General features: G+C 39.9%; 1 protein-coding gene across 11 annotated transcripts in view; it reads right to left on the bottom strand.

The window, feature by feature from the left end:
- STAG1 (STAG1 cohesin complex component) overlaps positions 1–12,418 on the bottom strand; it is a 393,663-nt gene that overhangs the window by 109,641 nt on the left and 271,604 nt on the right. For all 11 annotated transcript variants that reach the window (XM_072792608.1, XM_072792615.1, XM_072792616.1 and 8 more), the window contains 2 exons: positions 2,371–2,469; positions 1,791–1,870 (listed from right to left, as the gene is read on the bottom strand). In XM_072792608.1, coding sequence (XP_072648709.1) covers positions 1,791–1,870; positions 2,371–2,469 — 179 coding nt within the window. The remainder of the gene's footprint in view (positions 1–1,790; positions 1,871–2,370; positions 2,470–12,418) is intronic.

Genomic DNA, 12,418 nt, shown 5'->3' with positions numbered 1-12,418 from the left:
GATCCCGGGTCTCCAGAATCGCGCCCCGGGCCAAAGGCAGGCGCCAAACCGCTGCGCCACCCAGGGATCCTGAAATGCATCATTTTTATGCCTAAATGACATATAATTGTAAAGAATTGAATTCTCTCTTAAATCTATCATAAAATTCAATGCTTTAGTGAGCCCTGTTACTCAGCCATAGACCCCAACAGTTAAAACCAGAAATAGGCAAGATAGCTTAATTCTAACCAAAACTCACTGCCCTGATTTATTGTACTTTCTTGAGGCCCTGATGAAGGTGTTTTGCAATGACTGGAACATCCCTTATAGCCAAACCAAAAAAGCCCTGTTAGCAACAGAATGCCTGGAAGACACCCCTGCCCATGATGAGGGGCTAAACACAAACTGAACTTCACCTGTGATTGCATGCTCTCTGCCTCCCCTCTTGCACATACCCCTCTAACCTCTTTCTATAGGATTCTAGGTGTCCATTAGCTGGGGAGGTTGGCTGTTAAAACTTGTGCCTGCCAGGTCCCCCAGCTCCATTTCTTTTCAAAACCTTCACCTCTTGAGTTACTGGCTTCTCTTGAAATGAATTTATCTGAGTTTGTTCATTAACAGTGTTGCTAAGCCTAGCCAGGAGCTATGCCTTCAATTTGTCCAATCTCTTCATTATTCCCTGGGATGGAGTAGTTTGGCTATGGGAACATACCAAGGTTTACCCATTTGTTCTGAGTTAGAGGCTATGGCAGATCGTTCAGTAACAAATGCATTTTCTAATATTTAAAATCCTAGCCATAGTTTTTGAGAAATTAGATGTACTTCAAAAGATATTCATATGGAAGAAACATAATCCACAAGTAGCTAGTAGGTTTTAAAAAGAAAGGCAAAGAAGAAGGAATCTCCCAGAGGCGTCTGCCTTTGGCTCAGGGTGTGATCCCTGGGTCCTGGGATGGAGTTCCCCTCGGGCTCACTGCAGGGAGCTTGCTTCTTCCCTTGCCTATGTCTCTGCCTCTCTATGTCTCTCATATATAAATAAATAAATTCTTTAAAAAAAAAAAAAAAAGGGGGAAGGAATCAACCAAGAAGGAGGGCTATGGATAGCATATACTATATTATAAAGCTACAATGATAAAGAGTAAGTACTAGATTAGGAAGGGGTAAAAAAAGATCAAAACAATGGCCTGACATAGATGGTATCTGGTATATGACAGATATAACATAACAGATTATGAGGAGAATTTTTAATGATTTTGCTAAGGCCTACATTTTTTCATATATATTCTGCCCAGGTTTTAGTCAAAGCTCTATGGATAATTATTGCTATGTTAAATTTCTATCATATGAATGACATAATATAAATACCTTATTTTCTTTCTCATAGTTCTATACCATTCCAAAGAAGCCTATTTGAAAAACCTATCCCTTTAAAGGCCTTCTCTCTTTCTTTAAATAGAAAGGTTAATACTTTCTTGATATTTTCTCTGGACTGCATAAGATAACTTTTACATAGAAGAAACAAACAATAGTCAAAATAAAAAAGCAAAAGAAAGAAAAACAGAAAACATTGTTTCAAACCTAACCTTAAAAGTAATAGTAGAGCCTAAAGTGATAATATATATTAGGGCTAAATATGTGAAGTACATCAATAATACCAGGAGAAAGATATTAAAATACCAAGATTATTTTAAAAAAATAACTTTTTAAAGTAGGCTCCACACCCAGTATGGCGCCAAATGCAAGGCCTGAGCTCGCGACACTGAGATCAAGATCTGAGCTGAGATCAAGAGTGTGGCAAATATTATACTTACTGAAGTATCAGGGTAACCAATCGAATAGCTTCAACAGCAACGTCATATTCCTTATCAAGTGTCATTGATACAATGCGATCCTGAAAAATAATTAAAAACCAAGCAAATATGAGCAGAAAATAAAATGGGAAGGATCTAAAGCACTATCTTTGGGTAGTATATGCAAGACTAATGGGAGGTTAAATAGAATGCTTTAAACTCATATTATCACAGTCTTACTCAAACAAAGGACGTGTTAGTATAAAGGTTCATAATCTAAAATCTTTCTCTTCTCATTAACTGACGTACCGTAACACTGAGACAAACTTTAACGTGTAAAATTAATATAACTATAAAAAGCTGTATATAGAGAAAATCTTATTTTAAGCAGAAGAACCTTCTGTTGAAGGCAATAAATAACCCATGTTGGTAATATCTTTTGTAAAGCAGGGATTCATTCATCTATTTAATACAGGTTTATTTAAAGAATATGCAGTAAAGAATATGAACTAAATACTTATTATGGTAATGTTATTTACTAAACTAGCTATAACTAGCATTTTAAAAGTAAAAAAATAAACTAAGCATTCTTGATGCTTACCTTGAATCGGTTAGTGAATAACTCCAATTTGGGGAATAATTCTCTATTGGTATATAGACTCTGTAGAGCTTTCAAACATTTCAGTCTGACTTCTCCTTGCTTCAGATATACAAATAAAAACATAACAAAAGTGGTAAGCTTCCATGCCACCAAAGTTGAAAAGAACAGCCTATGTGAAGGCTGAAGTAATGTTCAGCTTATCCATTCAATTTACATCATATTTTAATTTAACATAGGGTGGAACTAAGCAGTTGTACAGTCTGTGTTGCATTTTATTTAATTAAAAATGCACTGAAAACCCCTTAGTTACTTGAGAGTAAGCTACACCTTTTTCAAATATTTACCAATTCTGATTCAACATTGAGTAATTCTGTGTTGTACAGTGGCATTCTAAGAAAATTTTTAACCTATGATTTTAATTAGAGAAAGGTAAGATAATTTGCCCTTTGTATAGTAACTACTAAATACTCCTGTAGAAAAAACTAATGTCATATGATAGGGTCATCATTTATTCATTTAACAAATATTTTCTGAGTGCCTTTTATATTCCAGAAAGAGGGGTTAGGAAAAAAGGTAAACAAAATATTTAAAACAGGGAAATTAATAGAGTGAAATGGTTTGGCTATTTATTAGTGGAGTATCTTTAATAATGTCATTAATTTAGAGTAGAAAATGTTGGGGATCAAAGTACAGTCAGGATCATCTAGAAATTTAGCCAATTCTCTCAAATTATTCTAAGGACACTGAAATTTCTCTTAAAAAAAAAAAAAGTAATGTGCTATAACAGAAGTCTAAGTTCTAGAATCAAACACAACTAGATTTTATTTCCAATTCTATAGCTTATTAGCAATATGAGAGATAGCAAGTATATTAATCATTCTGATACTCAGATTTTTCATTTATAAAGTAGTGATAACCAACTTCATACGGTTGTAGCAAGGATTAAATGCAGACGTATGCTGGTTAAGGTTTATTATTATTTACTTTTTTTATTAAAGGAAGGCGAAGGGGGCAGGGGGGAGAGAGAATCTTAAGCAGGTTCCACATCCAGCAGGGAACCTGAGTCGGGGGGGGGGGGGGTTGATCTCAAGACCCTGAGATCAAGACCTGAGCTGAAATCAAGAGTCAGACACTTAAGTGACTGAGCCACCCAGGTGCCCCGCTGGTGAGTTTTAACAACCAGTTCTGAGGGATGGGGTCCTGAATAGTTGTATTTGTGTATTTCTGTATTTCTGTGATGTAAATACTCCATCCACAGACAATTTTGAGCTACCAATGAGATATTATTGAATTCATATTACTGAAGTCATATTTGCAAAGGGATGTGCATAATAAGTGTCTTGCAATCTGATTCAAGTTATCTCTAGTATACCACTGAATGAGATGAGATTTGTTGGTAAAGTCACTAGCACATAGGAGGTACCTGGAATACCTATAGTAGATGCTCTTGAGGCCCAATCCAGATCCCCATATTCTAGTATACAAGGCTACTCGGCTACTCTTTCTGCTTGCTCCCATGTTGACTGCCAATGGTTCATACCTGCACCTCTTTCTGAAGAACTGATCATGGTTGAGAAAGAATCACCTGGCACAGAGATTCCTGGAAGGTTGTGCTCCACAATGCCCTCCTGTTTACATCCTTTCCCTCTTCTAGGATGAGGCCCAGAGTGGATAATGATATAGGATAAAACAGCCTAACCTTCTTCTTTCAGATCAGGACAACCCCTAAGATAGCCCTTTAATATGAAATTAGTAAGTGAATATATGTGACAGAGTGCTGTAGGAATGGTAATCTGAACCAGAAAGAACCAGGAGAATATGCTGGTGGCTGCTGAGGATGTGGGAAAAGAAAACAGGGTACGGGAGAGTTCTTGGATATAGGGTACTCTCCTCTGAAATAGGATGTAAGACCCTGTAAAGGCCCCTGGAAATGGCTTAACATCTTGTTGGATAGTTCTAAAAAGCAATGGTGCATATTAAATGAAATAGAGGAGCCAAAATCATTGTGGCAGACTGTGATGGAAGGAATTTAAAGACACATGGAAAGCATGCCAGAAAGGATCTATTATAAAGCTCAGAAGACCTCCCAGTTGAATATGTTCCCCATAAGGGCTCAGAGAATAGTCTGTTTACCAAGGTAATAAGGAAAACACTGGTGATGGGGGTACACACATTACTGAGAAGATCTGTAGTAACTGTATTCTGTAGTCTTAGGCTGACAGGAGACACTCAAAATTTAGTTTCTGACAGCAATGGAGATAAGAATAGGAGCGCAGAATAGCAGAGACAATGTAGAATCTTATAACTATTAGATGCTGGGGGGGTGTGTGTGCTAATAATTTTAATGGGCAGCAAAGTCAAAGGGCAGTCCACGGAAATGCTCACAGGACATCGTCTTACAGGAGGCAAGACTGGGGAAAGGCAACAAAAGTATTATATGATAAAATATACTCACGAGGAATCAATGATGGACGAGCAAAAGACTAAGGACAGCTGTCCCAAAATAAAATCACAATCCCAGATCTAAGACAGCATGTGCAGAGTTTCCTTACTCCTCTCGAATTATAGATTTGAAAATAAGGCTGTCAAAGATGAAATGACTCCATCTATCCAAGTTCACAAAGCCAATTACAGGTAGAGAAAAGACATTAATTGAATTTTATCTTCACTTTGTCCAGTGATCTCTCCCAAGTCTTGGTTCTTTATTTATGATATGCCCTGCCTACACTACAGGAACTTAACAATTAAATAAGATGATACCCATGACAGTACTTCAAAATACTGAAATAACTTAGATGAAAACTCTAGTTGCCTTTTTGGTAAAAAAGTTCTTTCTGGGGGCTCTACTATACACTGTAAGTTATTTCTATTATACTATCTAAAAGCTTTGTTATTTGTCCATTACACAAAATCTTATTCAAAGGTAAATACTGCTTAACACAGTGCCTAACATATAGCTGCTGCTCAATAAATAATTTTTTAAAAGATTTTTACTTACTTAGAGAGAGAGACAAAATGTAGGCAAACTATATTCTGGCTCTTGACTGCCTTTCTGTTCCCATGCCACCTTCCAACTTATGGTGTCTTAGGGGTCACAAATAATTTCTGAGAGAAGGAAAGGGGTCCCATGCAGGAAACTTCTCCTGATCCAAGTTGCCTGCAGGCCTCATGTAAGATTGTTTTCACTCACTGTGAAACAATTAATGGCGTTGCTGAAAAGAAAACTGTTGAATGAAGTCCTTCTCTGAAAGTGAAGGACAGATGTGGGCAAAAGTCAAGGGGAGCCTCATGCAGCCTGGCTGATGCATATGTCTGATGAAGGGGGCACTGTAGACTCAAATGTTTATAGCACAGTTACGGATGGGGCTAATGTCTCTGGGTCCCCACTGGAAATTCTATGCCTCTGTCAGATAGAATGTAATGGGGAGGTAGAATTCAGACTTTTATCAGGGCCCTTGAGTATTAGTGCCCCAATAACAATAATTCTAGGGTCCCTTAGGGGTATGATTGAAAAAGTGGCTCTGACAGCAACTTCTTGCAAGATACATCCATGAAGGTAAGAGAAACAAAAGCAAAAATGAATTATTTGGACTTCATCAAGATAAAAAGCTTCTGCACAGCAAAAGAAACAGTCAACAAAACTAAAAGACAACCTACAGAATGGGAGAAGATATTTGCAAATGATCTATCATATAAAGGGCTAGTATCCAAGATCTATAAAGAAGTTCTTAAACTCAACAGCAAAAAAACAAACAATCCAATCATGAAATGGGCAAAAGACATGAACAGAAATCTCACAGAGGAAGACACAGACATGGCCAACAAGCACATGAGAAAATGCTCTGCATCACTGGCCATCAGGGAAATACAGATCAAAACCACAATAAGATACCACCTCACACCAGTGAGAATGGGGACAATTAACAAGGCAGGAAACCACAAATGTTGGCGAGGATGTGGAGAAAGGGGAACCCTCTTGCACTGTTGGTGGGAATGTGAACTGGTACAGCCACATTGGAAAACTGTGTGGAGCTTCCTCAAAGAGTTAAAAATAGATCTGCCCTACAACCCAGCAATTGCACTGCTGGGGATTTACCCCAAAGATAGAGATGCAGTGAAACAATGGGACACCTGCACCCCGATGTTTATAGCAGCAATGTCCACAATAGCTAAACTGTGGAAGGAGCCTCGGTGTCCACCAAAAGATGAATGGATAAAGAAGATGTGGTATATGTATACAATGGAATATTACTCAGCCATTAAAAACGACAAATATCCACCATTTGCTTCAATATGGAGGGACCTGGAGGGTATTATGCTGAGTGAAATAAGTCAATCAGAAAAGGACAAACATTATATGGTCTCATTCATTTGGGGAATATAAAAATTAGTGAAAGGGAATAAAGGGAAAGGAGAGAAAATGAGTGAAAATATCAGTGAGGGTGACAAAACATGAGAGACACGTAACTCTGGGAAACGAACAAGGGGTAGTGGAAGGGGAGGTGGTGGAGGGTTGGGGTGACTGGGTGATGGGCACTGAGGAGGGCACTTGGCGGGATGAGTACTGGGTGTTATGCTATATGTTGGCAAATTGAACTCCAATAAAAAAATTTTAAAAAAATAAAAATAAAAGTTAAAAAAAATTAAATTAAAAAAAAAGGAAAAAGTGGCTCTGGATGGTTTTGAGGAGGGTAGTTACCCATTAAAGATAAGTTCACATGTGTTTGTGGTTGGGGTACTTTGGACCATTTTGGATGCTGATGATTGTGGTTCCCACTACTGAATACATAAACAGGTATTAACATTTTGGCTGTGTACAGTACTGAAACACCATACTGAACATCATCACTATCTACCTCAAGGGGTATGCACAACAAGGACAGACTCAAGCATAATGGACCAGTTAATTCCTTGCTAACTCCATGTCCAAACCATGGTATACTATTCCAACAAAAATACTGAATCCATTATGGGGGAAATTCTGTTAATTCAAGACTTAAGACAAGCAGAGGTGCTGATAACCATACTGTTATAATTTAATAGCCCAGTCTGGCCAATCAGGAAGGCCTCTGGAGCTTGGAGGCTGACAGATCATCACAGATTAAACGCAGAAGCTCCAGCTTTGGCCCTTGACATTATCATCATTACTGCAATGGTGGCAATCCATATGGGAAACTTGTAAGTTTCTAAGGGAAAAGGCTAATAACTTTTACTTGGTCCCCCTTTTTGTTTTTTTTTTTAAGATTTTTATTTATTTATTCATGAGAGAGAGGCAGAGACAAAGGCAGAGGGAGAAGCAGGCTCCATGCAGGGAGCCTGATGTGGGACTTGATCCCGGGTCTCCAGGATCAGGCCCTGGGCTGAAGGCAATGCTAAACCGCTGAGCCCCTTGGCTGCCCTACTTGGTCCCTTTGTAGTATGAGGATCAGGACCAATTTGCATTCACACAAAACAACCTGCAATACACTTTCACTATACTTTTTGCAATATGCCATTACTTCAATAAGCCTAATAATAAGCCTAAGCCCCCACTGACATTTTAGTCATCCATTATATTAATAACATCCTGACAGTAGGGCTAACTGAAAAACATGTTGCTACAGTGCTGTACTTAGTCACTGATGGAATGATTAGTGCCGATTTGACTATAAAACCAGATAGAGTCCTGGACCTGGCAGAGCTGGTCCAATTCCTAGGGGCTACTTGAGTGGCAAACCAAAGAAGTATACCAGAGATATCGAACAAAAAATATAGGCCCTGGCAGCATCTACTAATAAAATGGAAGCCCAACAGCTAGTAGGCCTCTTTGGATAATAAAAATAGCATGTGTCCCTCCAGGTTGCTTTCTTGGTTCCTTTCATTGAGATGACCCACAAAGCAGCCAATTTTAAATGAAGCCCTTTGCTGCAGCAGGCCTTGGAAGCTGTTCAACAAGCCATGGCCCAGGAACAGCTTTGGGACCTTTGAAACTTGCTAGCCCGATGGAACTGCAGGTTTCCACAACCCACCTGTCTGTGGCAGCAGGAAATTGTCACTGGGACTCACAGGCCTTACAGCAATTGTTTTTCGGTTTTTCAAATATTTTATTTATTTATTCATGAGAGATACAGAAAGAGAGAGGCAGAGACATAGGCAGAGGGAGAAATATGTTCCATGCAGGGAGCCCAATGCGGGACTCGATCCCAGGACTCCAGGATCATGCCTTGAGCCGAAGGCAGATGCTCAACTGCTGGGCCAACCAGGCACCCTGCCTCATAGACTTTGAATCTGCAAACCTCCAAAAGCTGAACCCAATACCCACCCCTTTTAAAAGATTCATTTATTTGAGGGGGCAAGGGCAGGACCCCCGCCCCCTACAGACCTTTTAAAATAAAACATAAACAGCACTCTTGTGCCAATCTAGCTTGTGCCTAGAAGGCTTCAACAATTTCCCACTGGGTACATCTACGGATTGGACTTGGGAGTCCATCACAGATGCAAAAAATGTGATAAAGTCCCCCTCCACACCCCAAAATTTGATAAAGCCCAAGGGATGACCTTGGAAGACACTAAGACTAAAGATACAGTGCAATCTTGTGATTCTTCTCAATATACTTAGATCATGCAGGGAGGAGAACTGGACACATTAACCAAGGCCTGGGACTTACCTAGATCTGGCAGAATGATCACACTGTACATCCCACCCACACCCACGGACACAGATGATGCCTCATTGCCATTAACACATACTCAGGCTACACCACTGCTATTCTACTCTGACATTTGGATGCTGGCTGAAACTATATAGCTGGTCCTTGAACAAAATTTATGTTGTATTTTTGGATACCCTATAAGATTTTGCTCTAACCAAGGAATATCCTTCATTACCCAAGTAAGACAACAAATGAGCATATTCTCATGGAATATGTAGTTTCCATGCACACTAGCAGCAGCATACCAATGGAGCCACTCAATGAATGGCTGACTCACACAGCAACTAAAAAAGAATACCAAGGCAGCCTGATAGTGGACTGATACCCTCATCTGACTAGGGTTGTATGGCTACAAACAATACACTGCAGTGCAAGGGAAATATGGCATTACAATGTGTATTGGGAAACACTGAGTTTGGACGGGGTGGAGATGGAGTAGGCAGCGATGTGTTTAGGCTGTGCCTGTAAAATCCCAATCTCAGGATACTAATCATTCTTTTTTTTTCCCTTGGAGTGTATGCCTTTGGGGTGGTTTATCGTTCCGGCTATCATAGCACACTGGACATGGCCCTCTGATGCTTCTCTTGGGCACCTCCCTTCTATGGGAAACCATAAGATGGGAGACAAAACCAAGAAGTACCATGGTGCTAGGGTCCTTCTAGTAGTGCTGGGAACATCTGACCCTTCAAATCAGGTGGGGGACGTTACTGGACATGTCAAGTGTGTGCAGCACATGACCTCCTTTTTGGGACTGGCCAACTGAGGAGAATAAGTCTGCATCAAGCAACAATGCACTGGGTGCTCAAAAAGGCAGTAGCATCAGGACTGGGACAGACAGCCTAGGTTGTAATACCCAGGCAGCTAGCACCCCAAGCAGAAGACCAGGGCATCTCTGGCCTCAGGAGGTTCATGGAGTGAAAGATGGGCAGAAATTTTACTTTCTTCTCATTTCTATAGAATCCTCTGCTATACAATGCCTGGTACAATAACACCTTGATAAAGATTAATACAGCCATAGTGAAAGAAGGCAAACTTAACCAATGCTGGATTTGTCATTCCAGAATAAAGTCCCTCTTATCCTGCACTCCCACTGTAATGGCCTGGTCAATACACAACTATTCAGACTTTCCTCAAGCTATCAATGAATCAAATCACTAGGCAAGTCCTTCAATACAGGTTGAGATGCAGGCATGCTTTGGAGTCCCCTACTTATCTATGATGTGACAGAAAAAGATCCTTATACCAGAATGGTTATCACTAATCTATGCTGACATTTTGGAATTGCAAGTCCAATATGTAACTTTTCTTTCTCTGCAACCACAAGGCAAAAGCAGGCTGGGAACTGTGTATTATCTGACCTAGTCAGCATTATGAGAACAAATCCCTGGCAGATGTCACCTGCACCCTTCTGGGTTATGTATTTCTCTGTGGACTCCAATGGACAACAGAATGTATGCGCCCAAGGGAAAGATTTTATTGCCTCACTATGCCACAGAGGGCTGGAAAGGACCCACTTTGCTAACACACCACAGAGTAGTACCCAGTTCCCTCCTGGGAAGACAAATTAACCAGGCACTAAAAAAAACGGTATACAATCTGTTCTTAACCATGGCAGAAAGTTAATGCTACTGTTTAAGCATACCAGATCAACAAAACTTACTGACTCACTAGCCTATGTGGTATTGGTAAGCCCTCAGCCATCTAGTGGCAGAAGAGGGTGGTGTTTGTGTGACTGCCAGCATTTCTTGCTTTGCATACATCACCAATTCAGGTAAGTTAAAAACTGAGCTGGTGAAATATCCAGACTCAGGTGGGATGGTTATTAACTGTACATTCACAATTCCCTTTGAATCATTTTTTAACCTTTTTAGTTGGCTTAATTCAGGTACGTGGGGTTCCTAGTTGAAGATTATCTTCCAGAGAAGCCTGATCATCCTCCTGGGTCTGGCTCTCTTAATCACCATGGTAAAGTGCCATCTCCAAGTGACAGGGAAGCTTTATGAGCAATCCACATTCCTATAGGTTGTTCAAAGACCCTACTAAAACCAACTCCATCTTAAAGTTTGGGGTGGGCAATGGTCATACAGGATTTGATATGCTTTATTTGCCACTTCAGGGGCCAAGCAGTGGTGAGGTATGGACTGCTGGAAAAGGCAGTCCTCTGCATGTAGTCTTTTGACCTCTACTTAGCTACAAAAGAATGGGCCATGCTCCTGGAACATTTCCTTATCAAGAGATGAGCCTTTGCAATCACAGCTGGGGTAAGTGCCTTGTGTGAACAGCTTTCCTATTTCAGACTCAATGTGGGTCCTCTTGTTCTGCTTAAGCATGTGAATCACATATGGCACTTGGCTAAACTCATTATTAAATCTATCTCCTGAGGGGAGGGGGCAGGGTCCTTAGTTCTGTAGCATAAGAGAGGTGCATGTAGGGAAACTGCCCTGCTGGCCCTGGAGGACCAATGCCCATTAATGAAACCATTCTTGCTCTGTCCATACTTACATGAGTAAAGCATTGTTTCACCCAGTGCTTGACTGTCTTGTGTTTTCCTCCGCAAACCTGTTTTTTTTTTTTTTTTTGCAAACCTGATTTCAAGATTCAGTGGGCACAAGTGTTTGAACTCCTACCTCTGGTGATAGGCATCAGATATCATTTGCTTGGCATATACAGAGCCAAAAAAGTTTTGGGGGAACTTAAAAGAAATAGGATATGGGATGAGTCAACACAGAGAAGAGAAAAGGGGGTGGACTAACAGAAAATAGACTCCACCCAAGCACTACAGAGATTCTGATACCAGGGATCAAGAGAGGAGAAGAACTAGAGGTGCCTGGGTGGCTTAGTCCGTTAAGTGTCCAAATTGTGATTTTAGTTTAGGTCATGATCTCAGGGTCATGAGATCAAGCCCTGTGCTGGGTTCTCATATGGATGAGAATCTCTCTCCTTCTGCCCCTCTTCTCACTCCAAAAAAATAAAAATTTTAAAAGTAGAAGACTGTACACATAAGCTAATAGTGAAAGCAATACAGAGCAATACTGACAAACTAACGAAAGAGAAAGGTAATCAAGCCTCATATGCATAAATATAAAGAGATTAGGATAGTCCAGAGAGAGATTACTATAGTTGTATTTAAATTAGACCTATTATGTGTCATCATCTATGAAAGAATTAAAAAACCAATGGGTAGAGAGTTTAGAAATAAGTTTTGGTCAACAGAAAGACACTGAATTTCTAATAAATAGCTCTTTTAGTTGTTAGAAATTGTTTGTCTTTCTACTGACCAAAACTTATAAAATTTATATAAATTGGCAGTATCAAAAAAACCAACAAAACTGTCTTACTGAGGAGGGGAGACCAAT

Source organism: Canis lupus, chromosome 22, assembly GCF_048164855.1.
Source record: "Canis lupus baileyi chromosome 22, mCanLup2.hap1, whole genome shotgun sequence".
NCBI classification, from domain to species: Eukaryota; Metazoa; Chordata; class Mammalia; order Carnivora; family Canidae; genus Canis; species Canis lupus.
The sequence above is the reverse complement of the archived record's forward strand: the minus strand, read 5'-3'. Positions and strand labels throughout refer to the sequence as shown.